General features: G+C 41.4%; 1 protein-coding gene across 3 annotated transcripts in view; it reads right to left on the reverse strand.

Moving 5' to 3' along the window:
- The window catches only part of LANCL2 (LanC like 2), a 36,370-nt gene continuing 15,192 nt past the window's right edge, over positions 1-21,178 (reverse strand). For all 3 annotated transcript variants that reach the window (XM_418874.8, XM_046938351.1, XM_046938352.1), the window contains exons 4-9: positions 18,936-19,083; positions 17,880-18,026; positions 14,160-14,342; positions 11,918-12,094; positions 4,463-4,535; positions 1-3,177 (exon numbers count right to left, since the gene is read on the reverse strand). In XM_418874.8, coding sequence (XP_418874.3) covers positions 3,062-3,177; positions 4,463-4,535; positions 11,918-12,094; positions 14,160-14,342; positions 17,880-18,026; positions 18,936-19,083 — 844 coding nt within the window. In that variant the 3' untranslated portion in view covers positions 1-3,061. The remainder of the gene's footprint in view (positions 3,178-4,462; positions 4,536-11,917; positions 12,095-14,159; positions 14,343-17,879; positions 18,027-18,935; positions 19,084-21,178) is intronic.

Raw genomic sequence — 21,178 nt, forward strand, 5'->3', positions numbered from 1 at the left:
TTACTACCACATAACTTGATCTTTACTAATAAAGCCAAAGAACACCACATCAGCATTTTTTCCTCGTTTTCTGTCCAAAGAACATCTCCATTTTTAACACTATGGCTTTTTGCAACAGATGGACTACTACACATGGACAAAGCAAAACAGAATATTTAGCCATTTTCCACATTTTAGTTTGATGAGATTTCTGAAAACGGTGTGTCAGTAAAATGCATTTTTTCCACCCCTTCCCACAATGCATTTTGTAATGGCTGCCTGGGTATCACAAGGTGGAACAAACAGAAAGGAGGAGCCACAGTGAAAGCCATGTGAGGAAGACAAAGCAAAGGCACTCACAGGCCTCCTTCTGTGATATATGACATCTCCAGTCTTGCTCAATTCCAAGATAATTCTGTGGAGAACCTGGTGCTGGGCCTCACTCCACAGCAGGCCAGCTGCAGTGCAGGAGCACACAGTGGACATGCTCATTCTATTGACTGTGGCAATCATGTACCTCTGATCTCTTCTCACTGTTAAGCAGTTCTACACATGTATGCACCTGCATTTTTTAAACCAGCTAGTAAGTTTAATTCTCCCTGGGCTCCAGCCAGCCAACATCATCTTCCACAGGTGCCATCCCAAGTACAGCAGCCAAGAAGGCTCCCAACAACCAAATGAAAACCCTTCCCTGTCACCCCCAGCTTGCTGGTCAGTGAAAGACAGGCCTGGGTCTGCCAGGAAGGTGGGTGGCTTCTGTGCTGCATTTGCAGGAGCTCCTGTAGACCTGGCAAAGGAATGCATCCCACCAAGTTAACCCACCTCATGCACTTTATAGCTGTAGAGGAGACAAAGGAGAAAGAAGGGGTGGGAAAGGATATGAAACAGAGGATCAGGATTTTTTTTTTTTTTTTTTTTAACCTCCATGTCTTCTTTTGTTAGGCTTTCTGTCAGACTTCACTCTGAGCTAATTTCCTCCCTGGATTACAGGCAGTAAACCACACAATGACAGAAGAAATACAGAGTTAGGTCTCAGCACACATGCTACAGCAAAACATTTCACTTGAGCTAGTACATTCTGTGCACTGCCTCCTGTGATCAGCTCCCTGCTCCTCACTGATGCCACTGCTTTCTGCCTCTTTGATCAGGATCACTTTACCACAGCTGTTTGCCATGCAGTACCCTCCTTCCTGCTGCCTTTCAGAATCTTCTCTCTTGCCTGGCTGCACAAATGCACCTGGGTCCAGTGCCCCCAGCAGATCTACTCTTTGCCAGAGGAATATAAAAGTCTCTCTCACTGCTCCCACATCTTACCTGACAAATCAGGAGACATTAAGTTCTCTCAGCACTGGCACTGCTGCTACTGCCTAGCAGAACCAAATCCAGAAAACATTAGCACCCCAATGGATTTGGCAACAAATAGTTCAATGTTCAGGGGAGTCACCTGCTACCTGTTTCATGCGGGTAGAGACATGCATTTCCAAGCCTGACTTCAAACATCAGGATTCAGCAGGTGCGCCTTGTCGCAGATATCCCAATGGGTACCTGAAAGGTCAGAGTCTCAGCCATCTGTCAGACTTTCACCTGATGTAAGGTGCCAATTAAAATACACACCTGACAGTACAGGGCAAGGCCTGTAAGGAAGGGGAGGATGACAACAGAACTTGAGCAAGTGAGAGAATGCTCTTACCCTTCTCAAACAGTACGCATACTTGTTTATCATCTGGAAAACATGAATGTGTTGTAAATGTATGTACTTAGAGTATGTTCCACTTCTCCCAAACAGAGAGCCCTGTATGAGCACATGGAGGCAGAACTCACTAACACTTTGACAGCTAAGAGAAGACTCAATACTCCACAACTCCACCGCACAGCAGGGGAAGCAAAGCACTAACAACCCAATCAAAAACTAAGGGGAAAAGACTTTTTCTGTCTTGATTTTAAAACAAAAGAAACTTCAATTACAGCTTTAAGCAACGGCATACATATTATTTATTATCTTCTGCAGCCTCAGAAGCAGCTGGTATTTATCGCTCCTGTCATACAGCATGAGATAAATGCAATGGGGTCGGGAGAGGGACGAAAAGGCCCAGAACAATCCACACCCTTGATTCAGTAGTAACAGTCATCCTGATTTACCAGCATGAGAAACAGAGCTGACTTCACCCTTACCTGTACACTATGTGCTGCTGAAGAGAGATTTATTACAAATCCATGAACCAGACTGGAAAAGCACAGTTATACTGTCCCTTCTCTCATTGGCAGCAGAGAGAGGTTAGGTCAGGTGACTCTACCTGGTAAGCTCCTAACATGTAGAGGTGGGGATGAGCATCTATATCCACACGAACCAGGTGTGGACAGCCTCTCTCTCTCTCTCTCAAAAAAAAAAAAAAAACCCCCAAAAAACCACACCAAAAAAGCTCATAAAACAGCAGCAAAAGTAAAGTGGGGGCACAGGCCACATCCAACCTGATACATTCCTGAAAACTGAGAAGGCCGCATACCACTTCATCAAGCAAGGCTGATCTCTATCACCACAGCCTCTAGGGACTGTGGAGGAGAAAAACGTAGAAAGCAATGAACAAACAGCATGTTTTCCGTCTCTTTTTAAAGTTATCAGCTCACTAGTGAAGCTGAGTACTCTCTTACAGTGAACTCTCTGGCATAAAGTGGAGCTCTCAGGCTAACCACACTGCAGAAAGCAACACTGTTGTTACAGGTCATGCATGAAGGTACAGGACAGAACTTCACACAGGGAACAGCTCTTTGCTAACACAAAAGACTGGAATCAACAGACAATACCAATAAACATGCAGAGCATGTCAAAGACCTGAAGAAGACAAATACAATGAAAGAGAGAAACTTCAAATTTGGCTTCTCTTGTTCTGCGTGTGAAGGTGTCTCTTTAACAGAACTTAAATGTAGCTTCTCTCAATTCATACTCTAAGGACTTCATGTCCCTTGGGGCAGAAGTGAGAAACAGGGTTTATTCATCAATCAGCTTAGGGTTACATTGATTCCGTATCGGAGGCACTAAACAGTCTCATCTCTTTTGGCATGCGTTTACTTTCTAAAGAACCCTTTAGCTGTCCTGTTCCATTTTGTCTTCCCTCCTCTGAGGTCCAAGTTCAAACGCTGGAAACCTGGAAGTCTCTGGTACTGAAATATCTGAGAGGAAGTGAATAGCTCCAGCCATACCTAAAAAGTAAGGAGACAGATTTTTTTGCATCTTGGACATTAAAATATCACTGTTGACAGCAAAGGCAATCTAGCACCTTGATAGGTCTTTTTCAAGCTGGTAAACGTACAGCTTCTAGAAAGGCAAGTTTACCTGTATTCACCTAGGAAACTAAGTTTCACTTGAAAAGATCAAAGGCAAAAACAGACTTATCTCTGCTACTGTCTTTTTAGTGGCACAATCTCAATGCTACTGCAATTAAGAAAAAGTAAATCCCAGTTTGGACCATCTCTCACAATTTGAACAGCTCTCATTGGTCACTTCATGGGTTTAAAAGCAAAGGTGCAATTTTATTACTCTTGTGATATACTCCTTCATTCTTTATTCATAAAGGGGGCAGCCAGAAGCACTAATATCGCCATCATCTCATAAAACTCATAGGAAGACAACTGTAGGGCCACACTATAGAAGAACAGTAAACAGATAAAATCTCACTTTTATGATCATGCAAAATTCCTACTGTATCAGCAGCTGAGCACGTACAAACACAAGATTTTTTCTTAGATACAGACAAATGAGTAAAACGATTCCGTAAGAACCACGTGTACCTTCTCATGAAAGCATTCATGTATACACGTGCTGAAATGGACAACTTAAGGCACAGTTTTAAGAAACAAAAAAAATTAGTATTTTTTCCCCTTAAATTTGAGGCATGGAGGTCTTTAAAAAAAAAGTCACATTAAAAAAATGAAATAAAATGTGTGCCAACACTGAAGCAGAAATCATCTCAACTATTGTTGGCATTACTCCACATCAACAAGTTTCAAAGCTCTTCTACTACATACCGTCTGTCTGCTTCTTCCTTCTACAAATGCCTACAAGGGATCTCCTAGGGATAAGAATGCCTGTACTTTTTTCCCTGATAAACATTAGCACAATAACTCTGTATTTGTAAGAAATGCATACAACTACTGCTCTCTTGCGTTTATGCCTTGGGTTGGTTTACCTGTAAAATAAACCTGCTTTGTGTGCTGTAGTTGCACTTACTTGTGATAGGTAGCACATTAGGCTCACTGCTCTCAGAACAGCAGCACTGTTTTGTTTTATATCCTACTTTATCTGTAATTCCTTGCTACTGTGTTTTAAGACTTAATGATGAGATAGGGTATAGAAAATAAGTTACAAATAAAGAAAACATATAAAGTCCTAGGAAAATATTTCTGACCTCCCAAGCATGTCCTAAAACTGCAAGGTAGCCCTTTTATCCTGTATAATACAATACTATTTGCAATACAATCACTTTACCTTCAAAAAGAGAATAAGGGCGGTCAGGAATACGACATCCATGTGCACCATATTCCAAACACCATTCAGCAAACTGTGGGAAACATAAAATATATTTATTGGTTTATTTTAAATTTAATAATGTTAAATACAAGTTTGAAGATCTGCATGAGAAGACATTTAAACAGGTACTAAATGTAAAATAGTGCAAGCAGAGACACAGGACAGGAATTACTGTCCAAGACTAACTAATCCCACTTCAACTGGGACAAGGATACAATTATTCCTTAGGATATGTATTTCCACAGCAGGAGTTTCAATTTTGGAACATAGGTGGGCTGTTCCTAACTCCCATTTTTTAAATCAATGGTGCAACACATCAATGAAGAAATGCTGCAAGAACAGATATGAACAGTTTCTAGGACAGAAATTTTCTAATATAACATCAGTTCTTATCTGTCTCAGTGCTTAACCTATCCAGCTGTTAAGGACTTAGAACTGTTAACTGCATTTCTGTTTTCTTTCACTTCCATGCACTTACTTAGAATATTAAATCTCCAACATAGCATTATTTATTTTCTCTCCCCAAGCCTTAGAAAAAAATCATTATAAATACAGTCAATTATGGTCATCAGTATTTTGTTGCAGAAAATGGAATTCCCTTTAAAAACAAGTTAACAGTATCCTCCTTGTGTTTGATCAATATTGCTGGAGTAGCTAGACTAGATATACGTTACTTAAAAACCACATCTGGATCAATTTAACAGCAACAATCCATTTCTCCTTTGAAACGCTTATGTCTACCCAGAGCATGCATGGGGCACACATATTCCCCTGGCATTTCTGGACTTGGAAGCAAACCACTGTTTTACCAAAATACAGTGATAAGAGTACAAGATTTCTGCAAAGCAAAGAAGTGAGAGAACTCTCCTTGCTTCCCCTATGACTTCTGCAACCTGCAAGCAGCTTGTCCTACTCACTAGAGGGTGCCCAGGCTCTTGGAGGTATGTGGCATGTGAATGGGCTCCCAGACCCATCAAACTGTTTAACAGGAAGATTAAAGTGTGGTATTTCACTCCTTCCCAGCACTACACTCCCACCCACACTGTTCTCCTTAAGTACTTACTGGAGGATGGATTCCTTCACTTGGTACAAGTGTGTGCATGCATTTTAGAATGTCTTGAGGAAATCCAGCAATAAACCCACAAATACAAACACTGTGGCCCATGATGTTACTAAGAAATGATTAATGAATTTTAGGCCTGTCATAGGCATAGATATTCAAACTACAGTTTAATTTTCTGTGTAATCTTCTTTTCTATGCAGGGACGGAATACATTTATGGCATGTTTCTAAATTGCAATCAATTCTTGCAATATCCATATCTTACTGTAAGCCCTTACTATTATTTCCAATCTAGGAACTGCAAAAGAAATAAAGAAAGTGCACTCCTAGGCAAAAATCACTGTTTAGAAATTTCTAGCTTTGGTACAACTCTCTGATCCTGTAAACCATATTTCTCTGTTAAACCAAGGAAAAATAAATCTCTTCTAGCAGGAAGACATATGCCATTACTTAACATGTAAGCTGAAAAAATCTGTCATCAAGAAAGAGCCATTCAGACCTTGGAAGTTCTGTCCTGAATCTAAAAAAAACCAAACCAACCAACCAAAACAAAAACCCAGAACCCCAACAAAACAAAGTATCATAGAATAGCTTGGGTTGGAAGAAACCTTAAGGATCATCAAGTTCCAGCCTTCCTGCCACAGGCAAAGCTGCCAATCACTAGATCAAGTACTAGATTAGATTGCTCAGGGCTCCATCCAGCCTGGCCTTGAACACCTCCAGGGGTGGGGCATCCACAGCCTCTCCGCACAACCTGATCCAGCACCTTACCACACTCTCACTGAAAAAATTCCTTGACATCTAATTTAAATCTACCTTCCTTTAGTTTAAAACCATTCCCCTGTGTACTATGATTATTTACCCATGCAAAAAGTTGATTTCCCTCCTGTTTATAATCTCCCTTTCAATATCAGAAGGCTGTAATGAGGTTTCCCTGCAACCCTCTCTTCTCCAGACTGAACAAGCCCAGCTCCTTTAGCCTGTCTTCATAGGAGAGGTGCTCCATCCCTCTGATCTTCTTCGTGGCCCTCTTCAAGACCCTCTTCCAAAATCTTGACATCTTTCCGGTGTTGGGAACTCCAGACCTGGACGTAATACTCAGATGAATACTCTCATGAGGGCAGAGCAGAAAGTGACAATCTTCTCTCACCTGCAGACCAGGATACATACAGTTGACTTTCCAGGCCACAGTGCTGTGAAGTTTTTCCATCTACCAGGACCCCTAAGTCCTTCTTGATAGGGTACTCTCAAGGAGTTATTCTCCCAGTCTGTATATGTATCTGGGATTACTCTGGCCAGAGTGCAAAATCTTGCACTTTGATTTGTTGAACATTATTAGGTTCACATGGGCCCATCTTTAGAGTTTATCCAGATCCCTCTGTATGGCATCCCTTCCATCTGCCATATCCACTACACCACTCAGCTTGGTATCATCTGCAATGTTGCTGAGGGTATACTCAATCCTATCATCTATGCCATTACTAAATGTTAAAGAATACCGGTCTCACAACAGACTCCTGGAGGACACTGTTCATCACCAGCCTTGACGTGGACATAGAGCCACTGACCACAACCCTATGGCTGCAACCTTTCAACCAATTCCTTACCCACCAAATAGCCCACCCTTCAATTCCATCTCTCTCCAATCTAGAGATAAGGATGTGGTGGGGAACAACTTGCAGAAGACCAGGTAGATGACATCATTTGCCTTCCCTTTGTCCCCCAGTGCCATAACTCCATCACAGAAGGCCACCAGATTGGTCAGGCATGATATTCCCTTGGGGAAGCTATGCTGGCTGTCTCAGATCACCCACTCATGTGTCTTAACATGTCTTCTAGGAGTATCTGTTTCATGATCTTCTCAGACACAGCGGCGAGGCTCATCAGTCTGTAGTTCCCTGGGTCCTCCCTTCCTCCCTTTCTCAAAAATGGGAGGGATGTTTTCCTTTTTCCAGTCACTGGTAACTTAGCCTGACAGCCAGGACTTTTTAAATATGAGAGGCTTGGCAACCACATCAGCCAGCTCCTTTAAGTCCCTGAGATCCATGTCAGATAGCCCCATAGACTTGTACACATTCAGTCTCATGAGGACTTGCTCTGCCCTCACAGCGGTGGGGGAGTTTGCTATTCCAGTTCAGGGATGCGAGCTTCAGGAACGTGAGATATACAAGAATCCTAGCTGCCAGCAAAGACTGAGGCGAAGAACTCATTGAGTACTTCATACTTCTCCATATCCGCTGTAGCCAGTTGTCCTTTCTCATTTACCAGAGGAGGTACGCTCTCTTTGGCCTGTCTCTTCCAACTAATGCACATAAAGAACCCCTGCTTGTTCTTCTTAACATCCATCACCAAGTTCAGTTCCATTTGTGCCTTGGCCTTCCTAGTCTCATATCTGCATGTCTGGACAGCATCCCTGTATTCTACCCAGGTTTGACCAGCTGCGCCTTGCCAAGCCATGCTGGTTTTCAGCCTCTTCTGCCTGCTTTCTTATTCTAAGGGATAAAAGCCCTTGTGCTCTGGGAAAGGTACCCTTAAAAACAAGCCAGCTTTGCTCCACTCCTTTGTCTCTAAGGACAGCTTCCTAGGTCTTGTCCAACAATTCCTTAAACAGCCTGAAGTTTGCTCTCCCAAGGTTCACGGTCCTGACTCCACTCTTTGACAGACTCACATTCCTCAAGATCATGACTGTAGCCCAGGCTGTCTCCGATCTCAGCCTCTTTTACGATCTCTTTTGCCTTGGCATGTACCACGTCCAGTAATACTTCACTTCTGGTTGCTCTGTCCAATACCTGAATCATAAAGTTGTTGCCAATGGACTCCAGGAGTCTACTGGATCACCTGTAGCTTGCTGTGCTGTTTTCCCAGTAGATATCTGGGTGGTTGAAATCCCCCATGAAGATGAGAGCCTGTGAACACAACAATTCTTGCACCTGAAGCAAGAAGGCCTCATCAGCAGGCTCTTCCTGATCAGATGGCCTGTAGTAAATCCCAACTATCAGCTGTCCTTTACTGCTCTCATCCCTAGGTCTTAACCCACAGCCTCTCAACCTGTTCCTGTTTTCAGTTCAGAGGAACTCCTCACAGTCTATCCACTTTCTAACGTACACATCAACTCCTCCACTCCTACCTTGTCTATCCCTTCTAAAAAACTTAAAAGCCCTCAAAAGTGATATTCCAGTTGTGTGAATCATCCCACCATGTTTCTGTGATAGCAATAAGATCTTAGTTTTCTAAGCGCACTGCCGTTTCCAACTCTTCCTGCTTATTTCCCATGCTGCATGTATCAGTACAGAGGCACTTTGCCTGGGCTTTCAGATGCATTACCTTCCTAGAGAAACCCTCCCACAAACCTCTGGGACAAATCTGAGATTTTCCCCCAATGCTTCCTAAACCGACAGTGTTCCCTGGTTCTCTGTCACTCACCAATGATGATAGTATGCTGTGGTGATGACATCAGACAGCTTACTGCTTTGTATATTCTTACCCCTGAACCACCACAACCCCAAACAAAATCCAAAAATCCAGCACACCATGGTTTAATCACAAGCATGAGTCTTGGATGCTCTCTGGAGCCCAGTACACCCTTTCTTCTCACAGGCAGGCTAGCTAGAAGCAGTACAGCATTCTAGGAGCCCTTTAGACAACAAAGTTGTGCAGATGAAAGTGGGGTTCAAATCTCTGTGAGCAACTGACTTTCAATCTCTTCAATTGTGTAACAGCATGTCAGCTTCTGAGTGGTAAACAGGGACTTCTTCCACCATGTTTCATGCTTTTTGTGTGAACAAATACCCCTGGGAGGGGAACTATCTAGTCCTCTCAGTTGCATGCTTTTAGCTACCAACACAGCTACAGATTTGCTTTCCTGCATGCTCTGTCACAAAAATAAAACTTCAAGAATGTCCAAGACAAATAAACTCCTACACTCATTTCAAGATTTCTCATTCAGGGAGATGAGCCTTACAGGGCCTGACTGAATACCACAGCATCTATAGCAGAATGTCTGCAAATACACTGTCAGACTCAACTACAGTGGGCACCTACAGCAAACAAATAGGCTTTGGCTCATTGTCACATCTTTATTCTCAAAAGGATTTCAAGTATGTAATCTCAGAATCACAGAATGGCTTGGGTTGGAAGGACCTCCAGGATAATCAAGCTGCAACCCCCTTGCCACAGGCAGGGACACCAACCTCCATATGTAATACTAGACCAGGCTGCTCAGGGCCCTCAGGGCCCCATCCAACCTGGCCTTGAACATTTTCAGGGTGTTCAGAGAGGTCCACAACCTCTTGGGGCAGCCTGTTTCAGCACCTCACCACTCTCATAGTAAAGAACTTCCTCCTGATAACCAACCGAAATCTCCCCTCCTTCAACTTAAACCACTTTCCCTTATTCTGCTATTACCTACCCTATCAAAGAGTTGGATCCCCTCCTGTTAATAGGCTCCCTTTAAGTACTAGAAGGCTGCAATGAGATCACATCGCAGCATTCTCTTATCCAGGCAGAACAAGCCCAGCTCCCTTAGCCTGTCAAAATAGGCAGGACCTGCTCAAACACACATCTTTTTGCAGCTAAGAAACAAAGTTTGCTAATCTGCCCAGATTATCCTGGGCAGAGCTCCCGAGCAACATTTTATCCACTTCTTTGGTGCAGATGGGGGTCAGCGTGTTGATGCCTGGGGGCTAGGCTTCCTGCACAGGCACCACACAGTGACAGTGTGCCTTCCTAGTCTCCCTGGTGTTTGATGTCAACATCACACAGCCTCACTGCAGGTGTGTGCACATCCAGAAAGGGAGTCTAAATTGATGTTCTCCCAGGGAAAACTGGCACAATATATAAAAATACCATATACACCATATGAAAATGGGGTGGGAGGGGAGGAAAGGGAGAACAGAGAGAAGGGTGTATTTTTTTCTACCCAGATTTTCACTCAATCTGGATTTAGTCTTATGCTGCATTTCAAACAATTTTCCATTGTTTTCATATTCACTATAATTCCAGATGTCTTTCTTGACAATTTTTAATGGTTTTTTTTTTTCTTCCTTTATTTCAAATCTCCTTCTTTGGCTCTGAAATGAGTATGCTTGCTTTCCTCTAGCTTTGTATAGAACAACAACAGGGCTCCCCTGGCCAAGAAATGCAGAGCAACAGAAATTGCCAGCATATAGCAGTGGACAATGACAGGGAGAGACTGACAGCTGTGCTAACAACAATGCATGCTCAGTAGCATAGCTCGCACTTTAGCAGTGGATGAATCTACAAATAACGTCACATATTTACCATAGCAGTGTCAGGAATTTATTATATTTTCTAGGATGCATTTATGCATACAGATGACCTCATGGCCGGTACATAGGTAAACATAAGATGACACAAATATCAACTTTTTAAAGCTCTGCTGGTGGTGGACAGACTAACAGTAGAGATGAAAGCAAACTTAAATGCTTTTAAGGCCAGGTTGGATAGGGCCCTGGGCAACCTGGTCTAGTAAATGGGGAGGTTTGGTGGCCCTGCCTGGCAGGGGGGTTGAAGATTCATGATCTTTGAGGTCCCTTCCAACCCAGGCAATTCTTTGATTCTGTGAAAGCAGTAGCTTTCAATGTGGCTCATCTATAAGAGCCCAAGATGCAACTCATCAGATCTCCCATTGTACTACCTTTAAACAAACCTCAATTAAATTGCTATACATGCAATATGAAATTCAGTATCAGTAACTTAAGTAGAAAACAAAACGCTCCTTTGAGATCAAGAAACAGGAGCAAAGAAAGTTTTCTTCTTTGAGAATTGCTAGCATAAGAGCTGATAGCAGAACCTAGGTGCTACTGGCAGAAAAATTCTGAGCATGTCTTTCTCTACAATTTGTATTAATGAAAAAAATCTAAATGAGCAGTTTAATAACTGCAATTCAGAGCTGAAAGCCCCAGACACTAGTCTGAAAACAAGTAATTATAAAAGACTACAAACAGCATTGCTTGAGGAGCTGAGGATGACAGTAGATCTCTCAATGGAAAAATGAGCACCACATAACATTCATCTGTTATTGTTCAGGCAGACTAATTTTTAGACATTTACACCACAGCAAAGTGAACTTAGGTGTTTTTTTTTTTTCCAAACAGTTTACATATTAAAGACGTAAGCGTCCACATAAGCAGAGTTGAAGTCATCTAGTCAAGGCATTAGTTAAGAGGAATATGTGATGCTATGCTCTTGTCCCACTGAGTTAGCGTCAGAGGTAGCACTCAACAGCTTAGTCTGATCACTCTATTTACTCTACCACACAGACACAAAAGGAAAATTACATGAAATGCATGAAAGGGAACAGTAATTTTGTTGGGATGCTGAAGAGCTTACCTTGCAAGCTCGGTAGAGGTACTTTTTGTCCTGAGTTAGGTTATAGAGAGACAAGAAGGAGTAGCCATTGCCAGCAGTACCATGGCAGATCCCATAGCCTTTTCTCAATAAACCTCTCTGCCAGATGACATCACTACACTCCATAGCATCTTTCAAGTACTTATCTTCTTTAAAAGTCTGTGGAACAAAACCACACAAATTGCAGTATTAACAAAAACGATGATGGATCTGGAAAATGCTTTGCTATAAGGGTAGAGTTTTTCATATACAGTTTCTTTCGAATTTTAAGACTTCTTCCATCACAGACTCGCCTTTCTTCTAAGTTGCTTCTTTTTTTCCCTGCATGGAAAAAGGAAAGTTTTTGAGGTTTTGTATCTGAAATGAGGATCCCAAAGAAAAAAAACCTTAAGTTCATGTCCCTTGGTTCCATAGGCTGTAATCAATTTGAAGGGTACATGATCCTTTTTTACTTCTCCCCTCCATTCCCAAATCACTATATTATTTGATTTGATATAGAGAAATATATAATTCTTGTCTCCAAGAAATGCAACAATACTGACCATTAAATTCGGTCATATAAGGCTAGGTTCTCATCCTTCTGAGTAATTCTTGCTGATTATTCACTGTCTGCTTTTAACTCTGTGTAAAAAAACTGCAAGAGAATAGTATCTCTCTGCACAGAACAGGGCTCTCTTCTCTATCTCAAGTAGAAGTAGGAACACTCCATTACCTTGATCAGTATTTGCACTGGAAGTAATCAGAGGCAACAGCCAGTTTGGGCAAAATATCAGATTTACAAAATACACTGAAGTGCATTTTGGGCACAACTGAAGCAAATTTTGAGCCCATTGAGGGAGCAGAAAAGGAAACACCAAGTAGCTTAGCTAAACAGCACTACAGACTTCCATCTAAATAACACTCTGTTCCCCTGTGCCTGAGTCACACAACAGATCAAGACAAAGAACAAACAATAATTTATGCACTACTGTAGGTGGTTTTTTGCAGATGGTATTCTCTGCAAAGATGCTATTTATTAAGGTAAGAATCTTGAATGTTAAGTGTTTCTATTAAATCCATAATCTTAATGAAGGTCTCCCTTTCTGATCAGGGTCTGTCAGCTACTCAGTAGTTACATTTCAAATGAAGGTCTGACAACAGCATTTGATTTCCAGGACAAATGTTGCTGTCTATTATCAGAAGTCCCAGTGCTTCATGTGAAAGCACAGCCAGCACAACATACTCCAATTTTTCTTACTAGTTTTTGAAAGAGCAGATTAAAGAGAAAAAGAAAAGCATCATATACTTTGTCACATAAAAAGAGGACAAAAGGAAACCGCTAAACAGAACTTGGTCCTTTCCCTCTCACGTCTTGGAATACTTTTTCTGCTCGGGAAAACATCACATTGGGGAAAAAAAAAAAAAAAAAAAAAAAGCAGATCTGCAATGATAAGCCAGCCTCCTACCACAGCCAAATAAAAAGCAAATGTGACTGCTGCTGCAATTAGCGGTGCTGTAAGAGATTTACAATTCACATTTCACAGGTAGTAGCATAAGTAATTATTCCATAAACAAAACCTTTTTATCAGCTCACCCAGAAGCCAACCAAAGAATCTGCCAAAGGAGGGCTGTCAAATGCAGAAATCAGTTTGCATAAGTTTAATTAAATGGCACACTTTCCAATGTTGTGCAAATCAGAAGTGCACAACACAAGCAAGATAGCCAATCTAGTTACGGATGGAAAGGAGCAAGCAGCAGGCTCATGCAAGCTCAGGAGTTATACTTATGCCCTAGAAAGGGCCTGGGATCTTTGTTCTGACATTAAGCTCAGAAGTACTCTAACAAAATAATGGAGTAATTTAGAGGGACATTCTTTAGCAAGACACATGAACCTACATTTTTGAAAACCAACATAACTCTTAAAATGCTTGGGATGAAGGTTAAAATAAGTCAGTGTGCTCAGAATCAGGATTCTGATATCAAACTGCTTAACTACATTGGCCCTTTTCCAAGAAAGCCTAAAGTCTATTAACAACTAACACCCTCAGAAGCAATTTTACTTATTACTTCTTTACAAACATTCTTACATAGTATTTTGAGATATTTAGGTGTCTAGCCCAGGGTTCTGGTTTGAAAGCCTAGATCTAGAAAGACTTAAAACACAAGACTTAGAATCTAACAGGCCTATGTACAAGTCTTTCTGGAAAAAAAAAATATTGGTTTATACAAACACAGAATGATTCACCTTATAAGCTTGCATGAGCATGTGGATGACTCCAGGGGCACCATGGCACCAGTGAACCAATCTGTCAGTCTCATTGCTCAGTGATGATGGGTAATTCCCAGATCTGAATTTTTTATGACGCACATAGTCAATGCTTGGCTTCACCAACTCTGTCAAGGTCTCCTGATCCACATTTGCAGTTGGCTAAAGACAACACAGAGAGAAAAAACAAAATCAAAGTAGTAATAAATTGAGTATCAACAATTGCGCCCTATTTTCAAGTACTCTACATATACGCCCTTGATCCAAAATACTTTGTCACTCCACACAGATTTAATTAGTGTCTGCTCACAATACTCTTACAAAGAGTGTGTAACAATAAATGCAAAGAAACTGCGATGCCAATTATTACCTCTTACTTGAGGTAACACAGAAAGACTACAGAAGAACTGAGAACAGAATGCAGCCTCCAAGATGCTCAGGCCTCTACTTATATCTTAATACTGAGAGAGTGCTTACAGAGGAAAGACAGTTTTATAGATTAGTTGCTTGTAACACTTACTTAAAACACAGTGGGTTACACATTTTAAAAATAACTGATGTGGACAAACCTGACAAATGGTTATTAAGGTTAAATTGCAAACAGAACTCCATGTTGCTATGGATTATAAAACTGCATTTCTAATGTCAGAAGCAACAGCTACTTCTCAAAGCAACTAAATATCCTTTTTGTACACACTCATCCTTAGATTATTCTTCTGAATCTTTCTTTCCTATTTCTTCCATTTAGTTTACACCCTTCCCAAAAGGCAAATGTATCCATCCAACTGTGCACTTCCTCAGTATCTGCTGGGTCCATAGCTGTTCTTAGTTGATATTCCTTCCTCTACCAGCCCACTTCACAGTATTTTCATAACAGTGCTCTCTATTTTTACACAGCCTACATAATTTAATGAATTCCATCAACTGGTGAAACAACTGTGGGAGTCTACAGAAACTAATAACTGGGCTATTTTGGTTATAAATGACTTGTCTTTGCTGATTATGTCATACAATTTTACTGTTTCCTACCAGCACATTCACATTCAAGGGCTAAGATTGCTGCTACCACTCACAGTCCTACAGCTACATGATTTTAAGTGTCTATATTTAGTAACCTGAAATAATAACCTCTACTTTACCTCAGTTAAAAAAGCTATGCAGGACTCCTGCCCACCAGATCACTAGAGCAAATTCTTCTTCTGTACTTTCCTGAGTGCAAGTACACCTGAACATAGATCAGTTTCTCATGAAGAACACCTTGGAGTTAATAAGCCCAGATGCGGACCTTCAGAGTATAGAAGGTCTCATGGTATCCTTGTTTCAGGATTCTGATTTCATATTGGAATCCTGCCACAGAAGGTGAAAACAGGCACCACAAATAAATGCAATTCAGTTTTGAACTGTGCAAGGCAAGCACAGTCCAGGGTTTAAGTGAGCTTATGACTGTCCACTGGAGGTAAACCCTAGAAGAACAGAGTTCTTTACATACCTTCCTTCTCACCTTATGCTTCTACGGAGATTTAAGCACAAGCAAGTTCATTTCTCCTGAACTGCTGAGGTTCCTGCCACCTAACCATCAACAGCAAAAAAGTAAACCACTGATACGTGTCCTGATTATCTAGTCAAGAAGACAGATACTCCAATAGACATTTTTGTCTCAGCATTAGTGAAGGAGTTGGAGATTTCCCAGCTATAGAATAACCTCCTCTGCCTCCTGGATGAGTTATTTAACACTGCTGAGCCCTTACTCTCTCTGTAGTTGTCTGTAAGCAGATCCTAGACACATTCCCTCAAAAAGATGTTATGCAGAAGCAGTAATCAGTGTTCTTTGTATCTCAGGTGCTACTTTGGATGCTTTCTCTGTTACCAAACAATCACCCAGCAAATAATCTTGTGAATTATTTTTCCTGAAAATACAGACAAATTTTCCTCATATGGAGTAGGAGGGATGGGGGGAAGGATGGACTTTGATATGCCATCTTCATCTGCAGCAGATGACTCAACTCTGTATGACTCATAATGTTTAATGTACAGTGAAAAGACAGTAATCTAAGGCCGCATGAACAATGGCTTTGTGGTAATTCTTAAAAGCAGCAATTATATGTAAAGGAAAAGATATTTATGATTTTACCATGTAGACAGAGTAGAGCTTAAACAAGAAAGCACTGCATTTGTGGGATCAGACTTGAATAGCAAATGAAGGACAGAGTCTTTAAAAAGACTTCTTTGAAGACAAAGAAATGGATGTTTCTCAGAAAATCCAGTGAAAAAAAAATGGAAGTCAGGTAAGATGAGGTAGCTGGAAAGGGTGGACTACCTTATCAAGGACAGCGGGAAGTGAAGATAAGGACACAGTGAATTAGAGTGTCCCAAGGCATCAGTCAGATGTTCACTGTACAAAAAAAGCTGTAGTGAAGTTAAGACCCCAGGTAGCAGAGCATCAACCACTTCCACAAAGTCAGCTGCTTTAGCATGAGCTGGTAGAAGTGGTGCGAGCTAATCTGAAACAGATGGGGGAAAATGTCACTGCATCTCTTGCAAATGAGGATTGGCTGAGCAGTAGTAACAGCTAATGCTACCTCAGTCACTTTTGCAAGGAGCATTTGTACAGATCTTTAGGCTGTGAGGTGAGGATGTACACTGCTTCCACTTACCTGAAGGACAGTCATTTTCCATACGCCAATAAGAAAATTACCATTTACTATGATGCACAGATTGGCACCATCTTTCAAAACCAGAAAATTGATACAGATTTTGCATCTTTATGGCCACCTTCTGTAATGAAACATAAGGCTCTACTTCCAGATTGTACAACAGAAGAATAGACATACAGGTCTGTTTTGAAAAACAGTGTAATACTATTTGAGGATATAAAAGAAGGGGGAAGAAGGGATTTAAGTATGGTATACAGGTACACAGAAGAGAGGAGTCTGAGAAAAAATATGAAAAGAGCAGGGGTCAGAAACACACTCAGGAACATCACAATTTTTAGGGACAGAGAGAGAAGAGAGACAAAAGGAAGAACATAAATTAACAAAACCATACTGAATACATGATTAAAGACAGTTTTTCTAAAGCTTCAACACAGTGGGAAAAAAATAAATCACAGAAGAAAGGACATGAAGGATAGGAGGCAGTGATACACTCACTGAAAAATAGCAAAAATTGAAACTGAAGAGTGATGGATGCTGAGCTAAAGGAATATTTAACTAGCGTAACTGCAGCTATCAGAAAAAGTAAACATGAGGATGAGAACCTGACTCTCTTTCTTGAGGATAGGAAATTCCAGAATATTGATGCTCCCAACTGCAACCCACACACATCCACAAATACATGGTGTACTCTGGGGCAAGGACTAAGTCTTGGCCATGCAAGCACAACACAATGTTGACATCCTGGAGTAAGCTGCAGAAAAATGAATCCTTCAGCCAGAGGTCTAACAGGAGCATTAGAGAAGCCATGATGCTGACAGGCAAGGCTTAATTCACTCCAACGCAAGGATAGACGAGCCATAGTTTCCTTCTGCTACTGGGACCTTTGTTAGTGCTGTTCTTTGCTGCAGGGTCTGACTCCTAATTCTGAGCCCCTGACCTACCACAACATTGCATAGTGCATGCATGAAACTTGAATGGAGACCTTCTGATGCAAAACAAGATGAATCACTAACGTTTCACCCAAACCCAAGGAAGACACTCTTACCTGCATTAGCATGTAATAGATCCCAGCCACACCGTGGGCTGCTCCAACATACTGCTTCCTGTGCCACTGATACAACAGAGGACAACGCTCGGTTTTACGTTCCTCCTTCGAGAAGTTTTTCCCTGACTCAATAATGGCATCTATTACCTAAGAAAGAAAACACATCCCTTCCATCTCATTTGTTTTGATTCGGAAAGTTTTGTCATGACTAGAATCACACTGAAAATAAGCCACAATAAACAGTATGACCATGATATTTCTTTGGACTTTGGTACTGAGGTAAAAAGGAAGTTTCTGCCTCAATGACAGAATCACTTAGATTTATAAGAGAAACTGAATCTTAAAAACTTCTCATCAGTTTTTTCCAGAACTGCTTTCTCTGGTTCTGGTATCTGCAGAAGACATGCATGTTCCCCACTGAATTCTCCTTCTTCACACTTCTTTCTTACAGTTTTCCATAACGATTTCTTACCCTCAAGTGCTCCAAGCCCAGTTTCACAGCAGATCCATTTCCATAGCCACCTGCAGACCCACCACATTAGCTTCCATTTCAGTCCCAGCCAGGCAGCAGGGAAAGGGGTAACACACTGGAAGGAGGGATCAGACTGAGTTTGTAGTTGTAGATTTCTCTTCTCCAGCCTCATGCTCCTAATCCCTTTAATTATATTAAGGAATGATGCCAGTTCAATTGCACACATATTGTGCGTAGTGGAACTGCCAGGTCACAGAATGAACCAATGGCTGAGCACCAGGTGAGAAGACATGGCTAACCCAGGGAGCTCAGGTTCAAGCAAAGCACCTGAATGACCTAAAGGGGTGGAGCCTGGATCCACTTCTCCTCATCTTCATTTAAGAGTTAACAGCTGAAGAAGTAGCATCTCTCTAGATAGAGACCACGCTTCTCTTGAGCTGTCCCTGGTTGTTGGAAGGGGTGAGCCAGCTTTCCTTCTTTATTACCCGTTATTGCTCTGTAGTGCCTGTATCCCACTTGAAAGGTACTGTCATCACCTTCTTTTGCCATACACTGTGGCACTGCAGAGAGAAAAAAAGTCCTACCTCTTTGATAATGGACTGTGGGACTGTGTCTGAAGCAATCTCTGTATTCAGGTACAGCAAGGCATACAGGTAACCAGCTCTGCCATAAAGCAGCTCATCTGGAAGTTCAGCATCCATGCTTATGACTGTTCTTTGTAGCTGCAACAGCCTGCATCAGACAAGAATGGTAGGGTGAGAGAAAGCATCCTCTCTAGACACTATATTGGATTATGCATTGTATAAATCATCAAACCAGAAGCAGTTAGAGCACTTAAGTTCCATAATCTCCTTTCAGTTCTCCTCAGCTGGCTGCCAGTTCTACACACAAGAGCAATACATATGTGCTGTCCATGACAGACAGGCAACTTGGAGTCAGTGAGTACAGTGAAAATAAGTGGCTTCCACGCAGAGAGAAATACGTGTACAGGTAATAGGTTGGAGAGCTACTCCAATATAGAGCTAACACTGATTCCAAGAGAGATCAGGAACACCAACCTGGAGATGCTATCTGACAACTAATTTGCACTGAAGCAAAAAGATTCACAGATGCTAGTTACATCACTTCTGATCTCAGAGACCAATCAAAAGAAATGCCACTTAAATTGTAAAAGTAGCTATAAATTAATGGGAAGAATGATGACAACCTCCTGGAATATCTGGTAATTTCACCTGAGCAAGGACTCTTAATTTTAGATGTTTCAGACAGGAGAAAAAACACTGCACTCCCCTTCCCTAGATACACATTTTTTCAAATGTTTAAAAACCTAAGCTTAGAAAGAGTGTTGCTATTATGCAGAAGTGTTTTGCTTGTCTATAGTAGGGGGAAAACACACTGCGCTGGTTACTGCAACTCTCACATGCTCCACTGAGCATTCCTGCTATTACTCTACCAGTCTGCTTTCAAACTGAGAAGCAGAGGAATTGTTATCCTTCCCATTCTTTCTCTGTCTGTTTCTATTTTTCACTGATTAAAACCAGCAGTTAGATGAAACCATGGAGATAGTCACATTTTAAATTTGGGGAGGGGGAAAAATAAGCTGGATTAAGAGGAAAATCTATTCCCAGATATCCTTAATAGCTATTACTTGATAGAAACGTTAGTGTTAACATCATGCCGGAGCAAAAACACAGACCTCAATAGCTTGTTCACACTGTCACTGTTTAATATCTGTGGAAAGCTACTCATAAAAAAGAGCTTTATGTTATTACTCCTTTCTTGGAACTACTCTTTGGACTTGCAATTAAATTATTTTATTTTAAATGCCCACTGTTAGGTTTTACTATTCAAGTCATATTATAACTAGACAGCTCCAAGGTAAAAAGTTGTAAGTACATTCATATATATACTTTGACATCTATAATGTAAGTCTCACTGTTGATGTCCTGAATATATGTAGGTCACTCCAAAAGTAACACCACCTATTGATTTCCATGGTAACTGCAACACATACAAAGAGCACAATAACACTGTTTGATAGAGCAAGTTCTTGGCTACAAAACACTATTTTTCAACAGTGTCACCACCACTAGCTATGCATTTTTGCCAGCGATGAACAAGAGCCTGCATGCTATGCTTGTAAAAATCCTCACCAACAGAAGACCCACTGTTTCACAGCTGTTTTGACAACACCATTTCTAGGAAAACACTGCCCTTCATCTTTCATCGGCCCAAACAAATGGAAGTCAGAAGGTGCCACATTCAGACTATGCAGTGGGTGGGTTGGACAGTCCAGTCAAGACTGGTAACATACTCCATTGTCTTCAAGCTGGTATGGGGGCTGGTATTACTGGTATTACAATGTTGCAAGACAAAAGTTGTCTTCTCTGGCCTGACTCCAGTAGTCCAGCCTTTAGCTTAGTCAGCATTACAATGTAGCACCCAAGAGCTGACGGTCTGCCCAGGTCCTGGGAAATCCAAAAGGATCACCCCTGTTCTATCCCAAAAGACAACACACATCACTTTAGCCACTAAGGACTGCATCTTTTTACTCGATGGGGAATTCATACGTCATCACTCCATGGAGCGCCACTTTGATTCCAGCTTGTAATGGTAACACCATGTCTTGTCACCATTGTGATGCATGTCATGATGTAATTCAAGAAACTGCCACTTTCCAGCTAGTATTGGTTTAATGGACCATGACAAGCTTGCACATGGTTTTCTTTCTGTTCATGTGTGAGTATCTGTCACACAGCAACAAAATGTAATGGAATACCACTAGGTTCATCTTCTATTGCCATACCACCAACATCTGCCTCTTATG

Source organism: Gallus gallus, chromosome 2 (genome assembly GCF_016699485.2).
Source record: "Gallus gallus isolate bGalGal1 chromosome 2, bGalGal1.mat.broiler.GRCg7b, whole genome shotgun sequence".
NCBI lineage: Eukaryota > Metazoa > Chordata > Aves > Galliformes > Phasianidae > Gallus > Gallus gallus.